Source organism: Amblyomma mixtum, chromosome 3, assembly GCF_055824585.1.
Source record: "Amblyomma mixtum isolate Tamu chromosome 3, ASM5582458v1, whole genome shotgun sequence".
NCBI classification, from domain to species: domain Eukaryota; kingdom Metazoa; phylum Arthropoda; class Arachnida; order Ixodida; family Ixodidae; genus Amblyomma; species Amblyomma mixtum.
In genome coordinates, this window is record NC_143014.1 from 82361527 (window position 1) to 82374026 (window position 12500).

The 12500-nt window shown below is 47.8% G+C and overlaps 1 protein-coding gene across 1 annotated transcript in view; it reads right to left on the reverse strand.

The window, feature by feature from the left end:
- Positions 1-1593: 1593 nt before the first annotated feature.
- LOC149350799 (uncharacterized) overlaps positions 1594-12500 on the reverse strand; it is a 32702-nt gene continuing 21795 nt past the window's right edge. Inside the window, exons 3-5 of the mRNA XM_089575567.1 lie at positions 9315-9524; positions 7191-7284; positions 1594-1859 (exon numbers count right to left, since the gene is read on the reverse strand). Coding sequence (XP_089431693.1) covers positions 1634-1859; positions 7191-7284; positions 9315-9524 — 530 coding nt within the window. The 3' untranslated portion in view covers positions 1594-1633. The remainder of the gene's footprint in view (positions 1860-7190; positions 7285-9314; positions 9525-12500) is intronic.

Sequence of the window (12500 nt, forward strand, 5' to 3'; positions counted from 1 at the left end):
TTATCGCTAAACCACAGGGCCTTGGAGAGAGTGGCTGTGCCTGCATCGACATCCGGATGGATACCATCACATTTGAGTATGAGGTGTTCAATTGTTTCGGCAGATTTACCGTACACGGCATATGTGTCTTCTTGGTTATATTTTTTTTGTAGCTGCCCGTTCTACGACACCCTCATCTAACTTCTAAGAGTAGGGCACAGCGTCTTGAATTATCATAGAACGATTCCTTCCTGATATGCTTTTTCCAATTTAGATATAATTGTACAGTCTGGATCCTTTCCATTGCATTAATCCAGTTCTTACCTTTTTTTTTTTTTGCCCACCGTTTAAAGCTCTTTATTTATCCGTCGTTGTTTCCTGTGTATTTGCTTGTTAGTTTCCTAGTCCTTTTCCGCCACTGTGAGTCAACGCTCTTTCTTTACACGTATTTAAATACCTTAGCTGCCCACCTGTTATCGTCCAATTTCCCCCGGCGTTCTTCATATAATATTTTACTCTGAGTTTCTCCTGCTTCTAAAGATGCCCAGGCCTTCACCTCCTGTGCTACCTCATTTGTGGTTTTGCCCTGGGCACCGAAATAACAGAGGTGCCCTCTCTCGGCATGCTGGGAACTTCGTCGAAGTATTCTCCGTGGCGGCTGTTTGGCGGAGGCGCGCCGTCGTATTGCCTAAAATACTTCTAGCATTGTGATCTACGCGGCGGAAGTAACGAAGAGGCGAACGTAAGGCCCTTTTGCGAATATAAAAGCTACGGAGAAGTTTAATGTCCACAAGCTCACGAAAATGCGCAACCGTGCGGTATTTGAGATGCCTCAAGCGTCAGAAGCGTAATATTTCCCGTTACCTACGAGAGAACACAGCTTTTTAGCGAAATGAATAAATATGTCGCTCAATCTTCGCCACATGCTGTGCTTAGATGACTGATAAATTGAGACGAGTTTCTGAAGGACGCTTGATTTAAGTCGGGCTACATCAAAGATGGTTTCACTCTCGTCACAGTCTTCACTCGCCACTGCACAGTTCTTGAGGTCGCGTCCGCTTTTCATTTCATTTGATTTATTAATACCCTCAAGGCCGATTGTCATTAAAGAGAGAAGTGATTCAATGGATAACAGATTAAACAAAAACAAGAAACGCAGCAAAATAAGAAATAAAAGCTGTTAGGCTCCTAATTATTGTCCTATTATTGGACATTCAGACTCAGCGATGCAAGCTCCGCTGAGGTCTGTTATCGTTATTGAGGTCTTTTATGAAGGGTTAACAACGCGCCAGAACTTTTTACGACCGTCATCGCGGAGCATGCGTGATAGTGTGATCTCCGCATATACGCAGCAACAAAAAGACGCGGCATTTTCTTTCACTCACCTTTATTATGTCCCCGTTCTGGTAATAAGGTTTATCCCCATGAGGGAATTTTTTCCCCTCTCAACCACGTCGGAGAGTGCGGCATTGAGCATGATGTCATTTAGCGGAAGGGTTCGGGGAGTGGATCACAGTCTGTGTGTTAGCTCATTTTTATTACCCCACCGATCGCTCGGTCGGACCTTCCGAGCCCCGAGTCGATGTCCGCCAGCAGGGTGGTGCCCCTCGGGAGACGTCTTCCCGACTGGCGCCCTCTGATGCACCGGCAGGGCCTACAGCGCCAGCACCAGGACGGCGGCGAGGACGAAGCGGCCCAGGCTGGGCGCCCCAAAGCCCCACGGCGAAGCTGCCGCGCGTGGCAGGAAAGACCCGACGCACTGGGCGCGCTGCGAGTCCACTTCTCCGCGGATCCGCTGCTGGGCGCGTTCGTCGTCCTCGCAGCTGGTCTGCTTGGTGACCCGCACCAGGCAGCGACGAAACATTGCGTCCACCTTGTGCCTGAGAAGTGACAGCGGGGTTCATCGCAAGACTCTCCCTTTTTCTCCTGTTTCATTTCTTCTTTCCCCGTCGTGCACAACATAACGGTTCACTGACAACCAGCCATGAGTGAATGATCGTTCTAAAGTGATGAATCGCAACAGTCGCTCAAATGCAGTGACAGCGTGTTGCGTCTTACGTGCCCTAGACATGGAAACACACCGTGTGGAAAGGCCGCCTTGGTTACGTCTCCAGCAAAACTACCCCCTTTACTCTCAGCACACTAAGATCTCAGCAGCCGCTGTCATTAACCCGTTGCCCGTGTGCCCTGGAACCAAGTCAATGACATCGTTCTTGACGACGAGTCTATCGCGCCGCGACACCTGCAACCAAATATGCCGTCTTTTCACAATTTTGTGCAATTTTATTCATTTCTCTTTTTTTTTTCTACTGTTCTTTGTTGCTGGCAAAGCATCGACGTTGCATGGCACCTGCGAGCAACTAGTAAGCGCTTGTATGCGAGACCACGTATACGCGACGCCACTTCCTAGCGGTGAGATCAGTGAATGCAGCGCTATACTGATGTCGCCACTGTCGCATATACACCGCAAACTGCACATAGGTTCGGCGCAGCATTATGCAGGCAGAGAGGAAAGGTCCCGCCGGCGCATTTAGTTTGCACCTACCAGGACACCAGCGTCTGCTTTGTGCTAATTATCTGTTGCCACGGCAGCCCTGGCCGCCAACCGATAGTCTCATCAGCAAGCAGAAATTCGATCTTCATTGGCTGCTAGTCCGCAGAGCTTCTACATGAGACCGCAAGCTTAATATTGAAGCTATTTAACCTTGGATACTTGCTCATCTCGACGCAAAGTGCCTTTTCTGCAGTATATTTATTTCCCACCGGCCAAGAAGAACCTTTCCACGTTTTTTTCTCTACATATTGGGGCCCTTGGGGCTCCTCAAGGACCGTTCGTGAAGCCTCGTCTACGGTAATACGTTTCAAAAGGTGTCGTGTACCGCAGCAATTGCTTGTAACTGAGATCTGTGAAAGTTTTCTTGAATAGTCGTCAATATCCCTTCGTGACACCAACGTACGGATAAGGAGTCAGGACAGCAGCTTGGGCATGTTTGACTATTCATTTGTGATGGAACAGTGCAGAATGACGGGACAGGACAGGAGACAGGCGTTGTCTCCCGCCTCCTACCCTGTCCCGTCGTTCTGCGCTGTTCCACCACAAATGAATAAGGAGTGGCACCAATTCAAGGTTTCAAACGCATCATGAATCATGACAGTCAGTAACACACTTGTGCTTTTCATGCGTGCTTTTAATGCCTTTTTTGTTTCCTCGTTCTGGCGTCGATGTTACATCTTTTAGTGCCGCCGCGTGCTCCCTCTATAACAGAACGTTCTGCGGTCGATCTTTGGTTGTATCGGTGTGTGCCACCACGTGACATGTTACAAGTAAGCTAGACTTCAAAAACCTAACAGCATGAAAAAAGCGTCGTACATGTTTAGCTAAGAAGTAATGCAACAGTCATGAAGTTATGCGTAACGATGACGATAGCCCTTTTGCAACAAAGTATGTGTTTCTTGCAGCTCTGGCTACATTTGTTCTGGCTTTTTCACTGTTACCTCTGTACAATCGTTGTTGCGCTCGCTTATCGTTGTTTACGTCATCGCTTACGAAAAAACCGGTCGGTCCACTGATCTAAGAAGTAGTTAATCGTTTTTCTACCACTCCCCCCCCCCCCCCCCCCCCCTCCCCCCAATCAAGCAAGTTGAGAATGAGTGTTTTTGTTGCGCCAAAGAAGTTAGGGTGCCTAAACATCAATTCAGTATTAACTGAACTTCGAAATCTTGCTCCCGCTTTATATGTATGGCTCCTAACTCCCTTATTTTATTTTAATGTGAGAAGCAAGGCGCCGAATAACCAGGAATAAGCCAGGGAGAAATCTGGGTACGGTCATGGAGTCTATACGCGATTAACAAAAATATTTCACTGAAGCGTACATCCTCCAAGATTCAAGACACGTGCTGGGAACGCAATTTATTACCTACCGGAATCATAGGAGTAAGGGGGAAAAAAAGGCACTAAGCCCGGCCTCGTTTAGAAAAGCGCATGCACGAGACGGCTTCCAGCCTTCCCAATGTTTATCCGTGAGTTTGCGGTGCAATGGTCTGGGACAATCGACCTCCGATATGGGCATAACAAGGTCTCCAGCGCGCCGCAGTCTCGGAGCTAATGTGGGGCACCACTGAAGCGAATCATGTATCGTAACGAGAACGCATGTGATTGGAAGGCAAATATACGTGCTACGCGCCTCGGCTATTTCGGTGTGCAGAGCCCGTCATTGATTTCTCGCCTAGTTCTGCACTGCCGCCGCCAGTGATTGCGGGTTGGCCGTAAGCGCTGTCGGTTTCCCTCTTTGTTCTCATTTTCCACGGATTCCTTAATCTTGTGACTCACACCGCTTTCCGCCCGCTAGCTATTAAATTTGTTCGGCTGCTGAGCACGAGGTTGAAGTTTCTATACTCTGCCCCGGCTGTCGCCCTTCAAAAGCAGTGAAATGTGCATAAGACGCGCCTCGCCTCGAAATTCCTCGTACATTATGTGGTTTGTGCGCAACGATTAAGTTTGGCTCGTGCAGCATTTTAGCGCGCGCCCGTGTCCCAATATACGCACAACTGTTTTTTTTTTTTCATATTCTCTTCGCTCGAAATCCACATGAGAAAAGTATTGTTCCATTCTGAGATTCGCATTCATTAGTAAACGCATAAAATGCATGATGACGAAAATTAAAGCTGCGGAAGATAACCAGCGTTTCTCTCTAATAGCGTCAAAGTGCTAGCAACAAACTTGTGCCAGCACGACACAATGCCATGAAGGAAGGCCGTGATAGCACGCGAAAGGAAGTTTTCAGCATCAAGTTTAGACGCAAAAGTTAAACTCAGGTCTGTTTGCATGAGCTGTCCCAGTCGTATCGATTGCGCTAGTGGCGACCAGTCGCAAAACGCTCGACCGACTAGAGCAATAACAAAATAAAACGGACAAATTCAAGTAGCATGTTTTAGCGTCAAACGTTTAGAGGCTGGCAAGTATGCTCCACACATAAAACTCATTTTAGTTTTAAAAAATTAGAAACCTCACCTTATACGTAGCACAATAAGAAACAACGGACACAATGCAACCCACTGCTTCTGTTTGAGCTACTTCTAAGCTCTGGTTCATTACCTTCCAGCCCTGCAATCTGTCTTCCTACGATATGCCTTCTTAGTAAGGGTGTACAAATATTGTAAATTTCGAATAGCGAAGCGAATATCGTCCTTTTCGATTTGCTGAACGAATCAGATAGTCAATTCTCTAAATTTTTCTAAACTATTCATCATTTGTTTTCAAGTATTTGAATAGATGTCGAAAAACTGGAGCGAAAAAATAACCATATTTTTCTTCTACGTTTGTTTCGAAAATGGCCCACTTCTTCGACCCGCAGCATGCTGCCGCGCTCGGTCTACACGGGCTCAGCGTCGTGACGGGGTTTCGTCCGCGTGACAGCATCCATAACAGCATTCATAATGCTCATACATGGCCTTCGGGTGATACCTGATCCCCGAGGTCATAGCTCATAGCTCGCCCCCCCTCTCATCTCCTGAGATGTGGTGCTTGTTCATTCGCTGTCATCAGCAGTGACAGCATAGCAGTCATGGAGCTGCGTACCCCTAGTACGTCCTTAGGCAGCTACAGCTAGAACTTAATGAACTATAGCGCCGTGATGCAGCACCGCTGCTAGCACTTCGCTGTTTTCAAAACCTGGCACGCCAGAAGTCTAATAAAATTGTCATAAGAATATTCTATTCGTATTATATTCAGTTCATTCACATTTCCATTCGTATTCGAATCGGTTATTAGCTGCACTATTTGTATTCGATTCGGTTTTGGAAAAGTACTATTCGTAATCCCCTACGGTTTAGAAGCGGCTATCGTAACCTCACTTCGAAATAGCACGCTGCGAGCTAAAAAGATAAACTTTCGTACTGCCGTACAAGCTTAATGCAGGTTTCATACGCAAAAACACCCTGCAGCCAGATGACAATTTAGCGCAGACTGCGTTGATCTGTTTTTGCCATTGTAAGCGGATATCAAATCTACGCATTACACGAAAACAGTCTCCGTTTTTTGTAATGATCCTTTCTCACATTGTTTCTTGGGCCCTTCTACAGAACTGGCCGCTCTGTGACATCAGGGCTTATAGCTGCTGCTAGCAACGTCGATCGCAGGCTCCACTATCAAGGGCACGGCTGACCAATGGCATGCAATGATAAACGTGCAAAAGAGGCAGTCGGTAAAGAGCAACCGCTTTTTGAAGTTCCCTTTAGAGACGCTCGATTGACAAGTATGGCATGGGAACGAAATGCAGTATATTTGGTTTTCGTCACATTAATTGTTGATATTTTTGTTAAGACTGAGGCTTGGGCGAGGAAGGCGGCAAGACAGTGACCGAAACTGCTCTCTGTGCATCGTTAAGTCACGCGTACCAGTTTTTGCATTGTTCCGGTCGCTCATTCTGTTTTCTGAAAACAATGGTTAAAGTTATTAAGCCAGAACTTATTTTGAAGTTTAAATTTTGTATATTCACCATAACCACAATCGCTGTATCGCCAACACATATTGCCGCGTCTGTAATATTAGCAAATTTGGTTGGCGGTTAACACGATGGGAAGAATAACGGTTCCATTACAGATGTGCTCTACCTTCTGGCGTTTAATTTAATATTTCACCGCTTTATTCGTGTGTTCTATTGTGTTAGCGATAAGCTTGTTTCCTTTGTACTGATCCTGATGCTAGGCTTTCTCTGGAGTGAAGTGCTTGGCAAAACTAGCCTTTGACCCAATCTCGAGAAGATCAAACACATTAGCCATGGCGCTCTTTGACCTAACTGCCCTCGTGCTATCATCACCATCGGTTTCTTTATTAACGTCCAATTTACTGGGGCTCTATTGCGATACACTACACGAAACCGGCATTCTTTCTTTGACTGCAGGAACCAGTAACCAAAACTAAATATCAGGCGAGCCGAGAATAAAAATGGGACAGTTTTCGTTTCTGGAACCTGAAGCCTCTGTATAACCTATGCCTGTGCTTGATAACGTTTCCTCCTTGAGTGGAACTTGCTTTTTTCATTCGAACACCCTTGAGCACGCCCGTCTCTTCCGTCCTTTTCAGCGCCGTCTTCGTTCTTGCTGCTTCTAAAAGCCGTTACGAGAGCCTCAACGGCAGTCGGAACACTTAGGCTCCCTCTCACCGGCCTATCGGACGATTCTCGAGCATCCCCCGATAGGTATACACTTACGCGCAAATGCCGTCCGGCTTGTCCGAATAGACGGCGGCCGCTTTCCAGCACAGTCTCGCCTGCTTCAGGAAGGCACTCATATTGCAGACTGGATCTGTAATGAGACGCCCTTCGTAAACACTCGCTGCCCAGTGCGCCGGATTAGGCAGCGGCCTTCCGCCGCGATCGACGAGCGTCTACTTAATTAAAGTCCCAGCGGCCAATCGAACGCCGCGCCGTGACCGTCTCTGGCCATTACGCGTGGCAGAGCTTGGGGCGCATCGCTGAGCCCTCAGCGAGGATGCTGTTGGAAAGTAGCTCCTCGATACGGGCCGTGCCCGGAAGCGGCTGTAGCTTCCGCGCCGGCGCCTGTCGTGCTCTGCTTCCCGCCGACTGCAGCACTCGCGCGAGGACGGCGGCCGCCTCCGCTGGGGCTGCCCGAACGTGGACGGGTGTAGCGCCGCTTTTGCTGCTTTTGTGTACAGAACGTGAGTGCGGGGGCCAATCGCGCCGAGTTTTATAGCCGTGCCGGAACGTTGCGGCCGCGCTCTTTTTGCGCTTACTTTCGTGCAGCGTCATTCGACACATCGCGCGGAAGGGCCTGGTCCCGGGGGCGGCGCCGGATATTGCGGCTTTTACTGCTACGGGATAAACACTGGGATGGGTATCAAGCTATTTGCCCCTGTCTTCGACGCGAGCGGGGTTCTTCCTGGGGTGTGCTACGATGCAGCTCCACCCTAACCATCGCACTTAACGCCGCCGTTTACTCTTCGCCAGAGTAAAAGCGCGTGTCCCAAATATTTAGCAACTACTTCTACTCATCTAAGGCGCCTGTGCAACCTAATATGAGCTACAGGTGATGAAATCAGAGTGGTTAGCCGTGAAGCCACATAAAGCCAAGGTGTCAGAGTTGCACGGTGTTCTGGCAGGTTAACGGCAAGGGGCAGATAATTCGGCCCATGTAGCCGTGATTTCGTGTGCTGATAATGGGTTCCTTAGTCCAGATGCCAACATACTCACCCTTCATTAGTGTCCTCTTTATGTTTTTTTTTTTTATTTTATGCCTGTGTATTCTTTTTCATGTCATGTAACGTCATGTCAATGCTGAACAACCAGCACGTCCTAATGCCATTTTGTCTCGAGCGTGCTCATTTACAGCACGCGCAACGGTCACTTAGATTTGTTATAGCAGATTAGGAGCAGTAATTTCAGTACTCATTCCAGAGCCTAAGCGAAAATAGGACACGCTCAGTTAACACGAGAGGAAAAGTTGAATATCGTTTGGCGAAAACCTCGCCCATTGTCCCATCGCATGATGTCTTCCAAGTCTTTATTGCAGCCTATTGTTTCGGCGCCTGATATGTGATCTCTCACGCTTCCTCACATTTAACCATCAAACGTAGAAGTTTTGCGTGTTATCATTTGCAACGGTTTATTTGCTGAAGTTTCATCGTAAATTTTCATCTAGAAACACGATCTTATGCCTCGTAGCTAAAAGAGAATCAGTTCTCATTTTTGCGTGTCAAAGAAGCTTTTTTTATTGTCGAAATTTCTAACTAAATATAGCGTGCAGGTGTCGTGGTGCCTCTTAAAAGTAACTATAATTAGTGCGCTCTCCGCGTTAAGTACGCTGAATGCAAATTCGTTTTCATTGCTTTCACTATGGAAAAAAAGGAAAAGAAACTTCCTTGTGCGATTCATTTTCGTGTTATAACAAAGATGCGAGTAATCAACCACGCGCTGCAGTTGTAGATATGCCGTTCGGAAAGCTGTCTCCAAAATGAAAGAAACAAAGACACTCCTGTGCGCACATCGACTAAAAGGCTCACTTACGTAAGCCGTTACACAAATGCGAGGCAGAGCTTATCCGAAGTGCTAGCACGACATGCGGCGGTGTCTGAATGGCTGTAGAGCTGCGCTGCTGGGCTCGAGGTTGAAGTTAAGATGCCTGAACATGGTGGCTCCGATTCGAGAAGGGTGGAGGGGGAGGGGCGGCGCAATTCAAAATAAAAGATAAAGTGCCGATGGGATTTCAGTGCATATTCAGGAATCAAAATTGGCCACCATGTCGTCTTTCATGGGCTGCATTGCACCTTTCGTATGCAAAGATCAGTATCTGAGAAAAGCTGCGTCAATGTAACTCGCCTCGGGTGAACCCCAGCGGCACGTGCGTGTGCGCGCTGGACTCAGAGGTAGGTTCCTTGCTCACGGTAGTGGTAGTAAAGCGGAGCCTGTACTTCTCCAAGCTGTTCTGGAACCACCGTCGCACCGCCAGCATCACCGACCCCCGCCCACCTTCGCCAGGTTCCTGCCCGGTGCCATTTCCGCCCACAGCCGTAGTATTCGGAGTCACGCCTGCGGGAAGCACCATTCGCATGGCGTCGTGAAGTGAGTGAGTGAGTGAGTGAGTGAGTGAGTGAGTGAGTGAGTGAGTGAGTGAGTGAGTGAGTGAGTGAGTGAGTGAGTGAGTGAGTGAGTGAGTGAGTGAGTGAGTGAGTGAGTGAGTGAGTGAGAGTGAGTGAGTGAGTGAGTGAGTGAGAGTGAGTGAGAGTGAGAGTGAGTGAGAGTGAGTGAGAGTGAGTGAGAGAGAGTGAGAGAGTGAGTGAGAGTGATAGAGTGAGCGTGAGAGAGAGAGTGAGAGAGAGAGAGAGAGTGAGGGAGAGAGAGAGAGTGTGTGTGAGTGTGAGAGTGATTGTGAGAGTGAGAGTGAGTGAGAGAGAGAGTGAGAGAGAGAGTGAGAGAGAGAGAGAGTGAGTGTGAGAGTGAGTGTGAGAGTGAGAGTGAGTGAGTAAGTGAGTGAAAGTGGAAAGATTCAGAGAAATACCAACGGTATGTGCCATCTGCACACCTAATTAATTTGCTGCGATTTAAAAGTGATGTAAAGAAAACTTTCAAGTGAACAAGAATGGGAATTTAAAGTGGGAAGTATACAGGCATGGTTTCGTCCCCAAAATTAAATAAACAGAGTGTCACAACAATACGTCTTGTAAACTTGAACATGAACACATTTGACGGAAGACCATTTGGTTGGGTTTGCAATAGAAGGAGGCTCCGATGCCAAGTAAGGGTTGAAAAGAAAATCCCAACTTTTCGGGACCGAGTGTTCAAGCAAGTAAAAACAGCGCTAAATTTTACACTAACCAGCCGTCCAGCGCCCGTCCTGTCCGTCTTTCTGTCTGGTTTGTGTAAAATTTAGCGTTGTTTTTACTTTGCTGAACACAATGTCACACCAACTATCCCAGCAAAAGGTACTGTTAAATGAACTTTCGGGACCGACTCGATCCCTTATTCAGAGGCGACTAAATGGCAGCGCTTCGTTTCCAGCGAAGCGCTGGAACGCATTCTTCGAGCGCAGGACATCAGCGTGACCCACAAAAACCGCGTCAAGGTTAGGCCGCTCCCTAACGCGGCCCCAAGACCGTGTCCCCAAGGAGAAGCAGCTGGGCGTGGTCTACAAGATCCCTTGCGACTTTCCGCGTACATCGGCGAGACAAGGAACTGAGACGAAATTCTGCACCAACATAAAAACGACGCCCACAAGATGGACACTGAACGGAGTGTCTCACCGAACACTGTGAATGTTTGGACCCCAGAATCGCCTTTGAGCGAGCTATAGCGTGCTGGGCGTGGAGCATAATCCCATTGCGAGGCTTCACGTCAAATTGTGGCACATCCAGCACACAAAAGGGGAACAAGAACAGGTGCCCGCGGGATCTGTTCCCCCTGCCTACGTGAATGGCCTGCGTAGCGTGACCATGGAGAAGCAAGGTTTTCTGCCTAGTACGTGCTGATCATTTAGTCGCCCCTGAAGATGGAACCGAGTTGATCCCGAAACTTTGGTATTTCCTTTCCAATCCTTGGTTGTTGCCACAGACTCCTTATGTCTTATAAACTAGCAAGTGTAAACGACGCAAGTAAAGAAAAATACGCGCCCTGTTTTGTTTGTACTGAAAAATAGCAGCGCGACATAAACGATACTTGCCGAAGAAGCCGCGCAACCGACGCCTCTTGTGCGTTTTTCTGTGGCATCTATCGCTGATTTCGCACTGCAACTTCTTAGTGTCAACTAGTAGCAACTTAATTATCACCCTTTGTTTCGTGTCAACGAAAGTTTATCAGTATAGCTAACTTTAGTTTATGCATGTAACTCCCCCCCCCCCCTCCCCCCTTCCAGAAGAAGTTAAGATGTTAAGTTAAGCAGGCCCTGCAAGACCGAAAACTCGTGTTTCGAGTCTCGCTGTAAATGGTAGCGCCAGCATGCACTCATGCAAAGATACGGACTGCATGCGACGCTTCGGTCAATCATGGCCAAAGGACTGCGGCTTTCGTGTTCAGTTTCTTTATACTACTTTTCAAATTATAGAAGTGTGAAGGGAAGGAGTGTGATCAGCTAACTGTAAATCCAATAATACGTGGGATAAATTATCTGTGCAAATGCGCCTTGCTTGGTCGCAGTGACTAAGCACAAGGACAGTTAGAGCTATGATCAGCTGTTTGAAATCAAGCTTGCTAATGCTGTTCAAAGTTTTCTGACTGCAATCTACAAGCGCTTCGCGGGAGTCTGGTTTTTAAAAGAAATCGGCCTCACAGAGTGGAGGTTCTCGCTTGTTGAAAGCCATCTTTCCCAAAGCACGCAGGGTGCACATACTCTGTATGTTCTTTTGACGGTACGGTCAAATGCTGCGCATGACAAACATGCCTCCGTGCGTGGCAAGTCCTGGAAGCCCGTGCCATCCCTGCATGGGGGCTGGGCATACTTGGAGTCGTTAACTGATGATCGCCATGGTCCTCCAGTGCATTCAAACGCAGCAGCGGCTCTATTTACAAGGTAGTTAATGGCGTCCATTTTATCTGCAGCCAGCCTGCGGTCTGCAACGCATTCAAATTTATATTTATTCTATATTTCTGCCACAAACACACTTGCTAAGATAAGAAAGTCTCTAAAAATTCTAATTTACGCGGCAATCACAATATTTTTCTTCATTGAACCTTTGCTGATCATTGCCACTTCGGAATTCAATACTGCACTTTTCCTTTAAAGCACAGTATATGAATTGAAAATTAGAATGATAGCTGCCAGAAGTGAGAGTTCTCGCCACTTGCAGTTCCCTGTATTGGGCTGGGACAACCCAAGTTAGAGCTTTCTGTCAAGTACGAGCGCCCGCGTTCATTAGTCTCGGGTCGCCCCGAAAACGGCCCTACGCGGCGAGACGTTTTCCCTTTGGAGCGCTTGTGCAATACCGCGCCCCAGCGTGGCTCGTTGCCTCACAGCGGCACTTTCCACATGTCTCGCACGGTATTATTTTGCAGCATAAGTAGCAACGTGGAGCA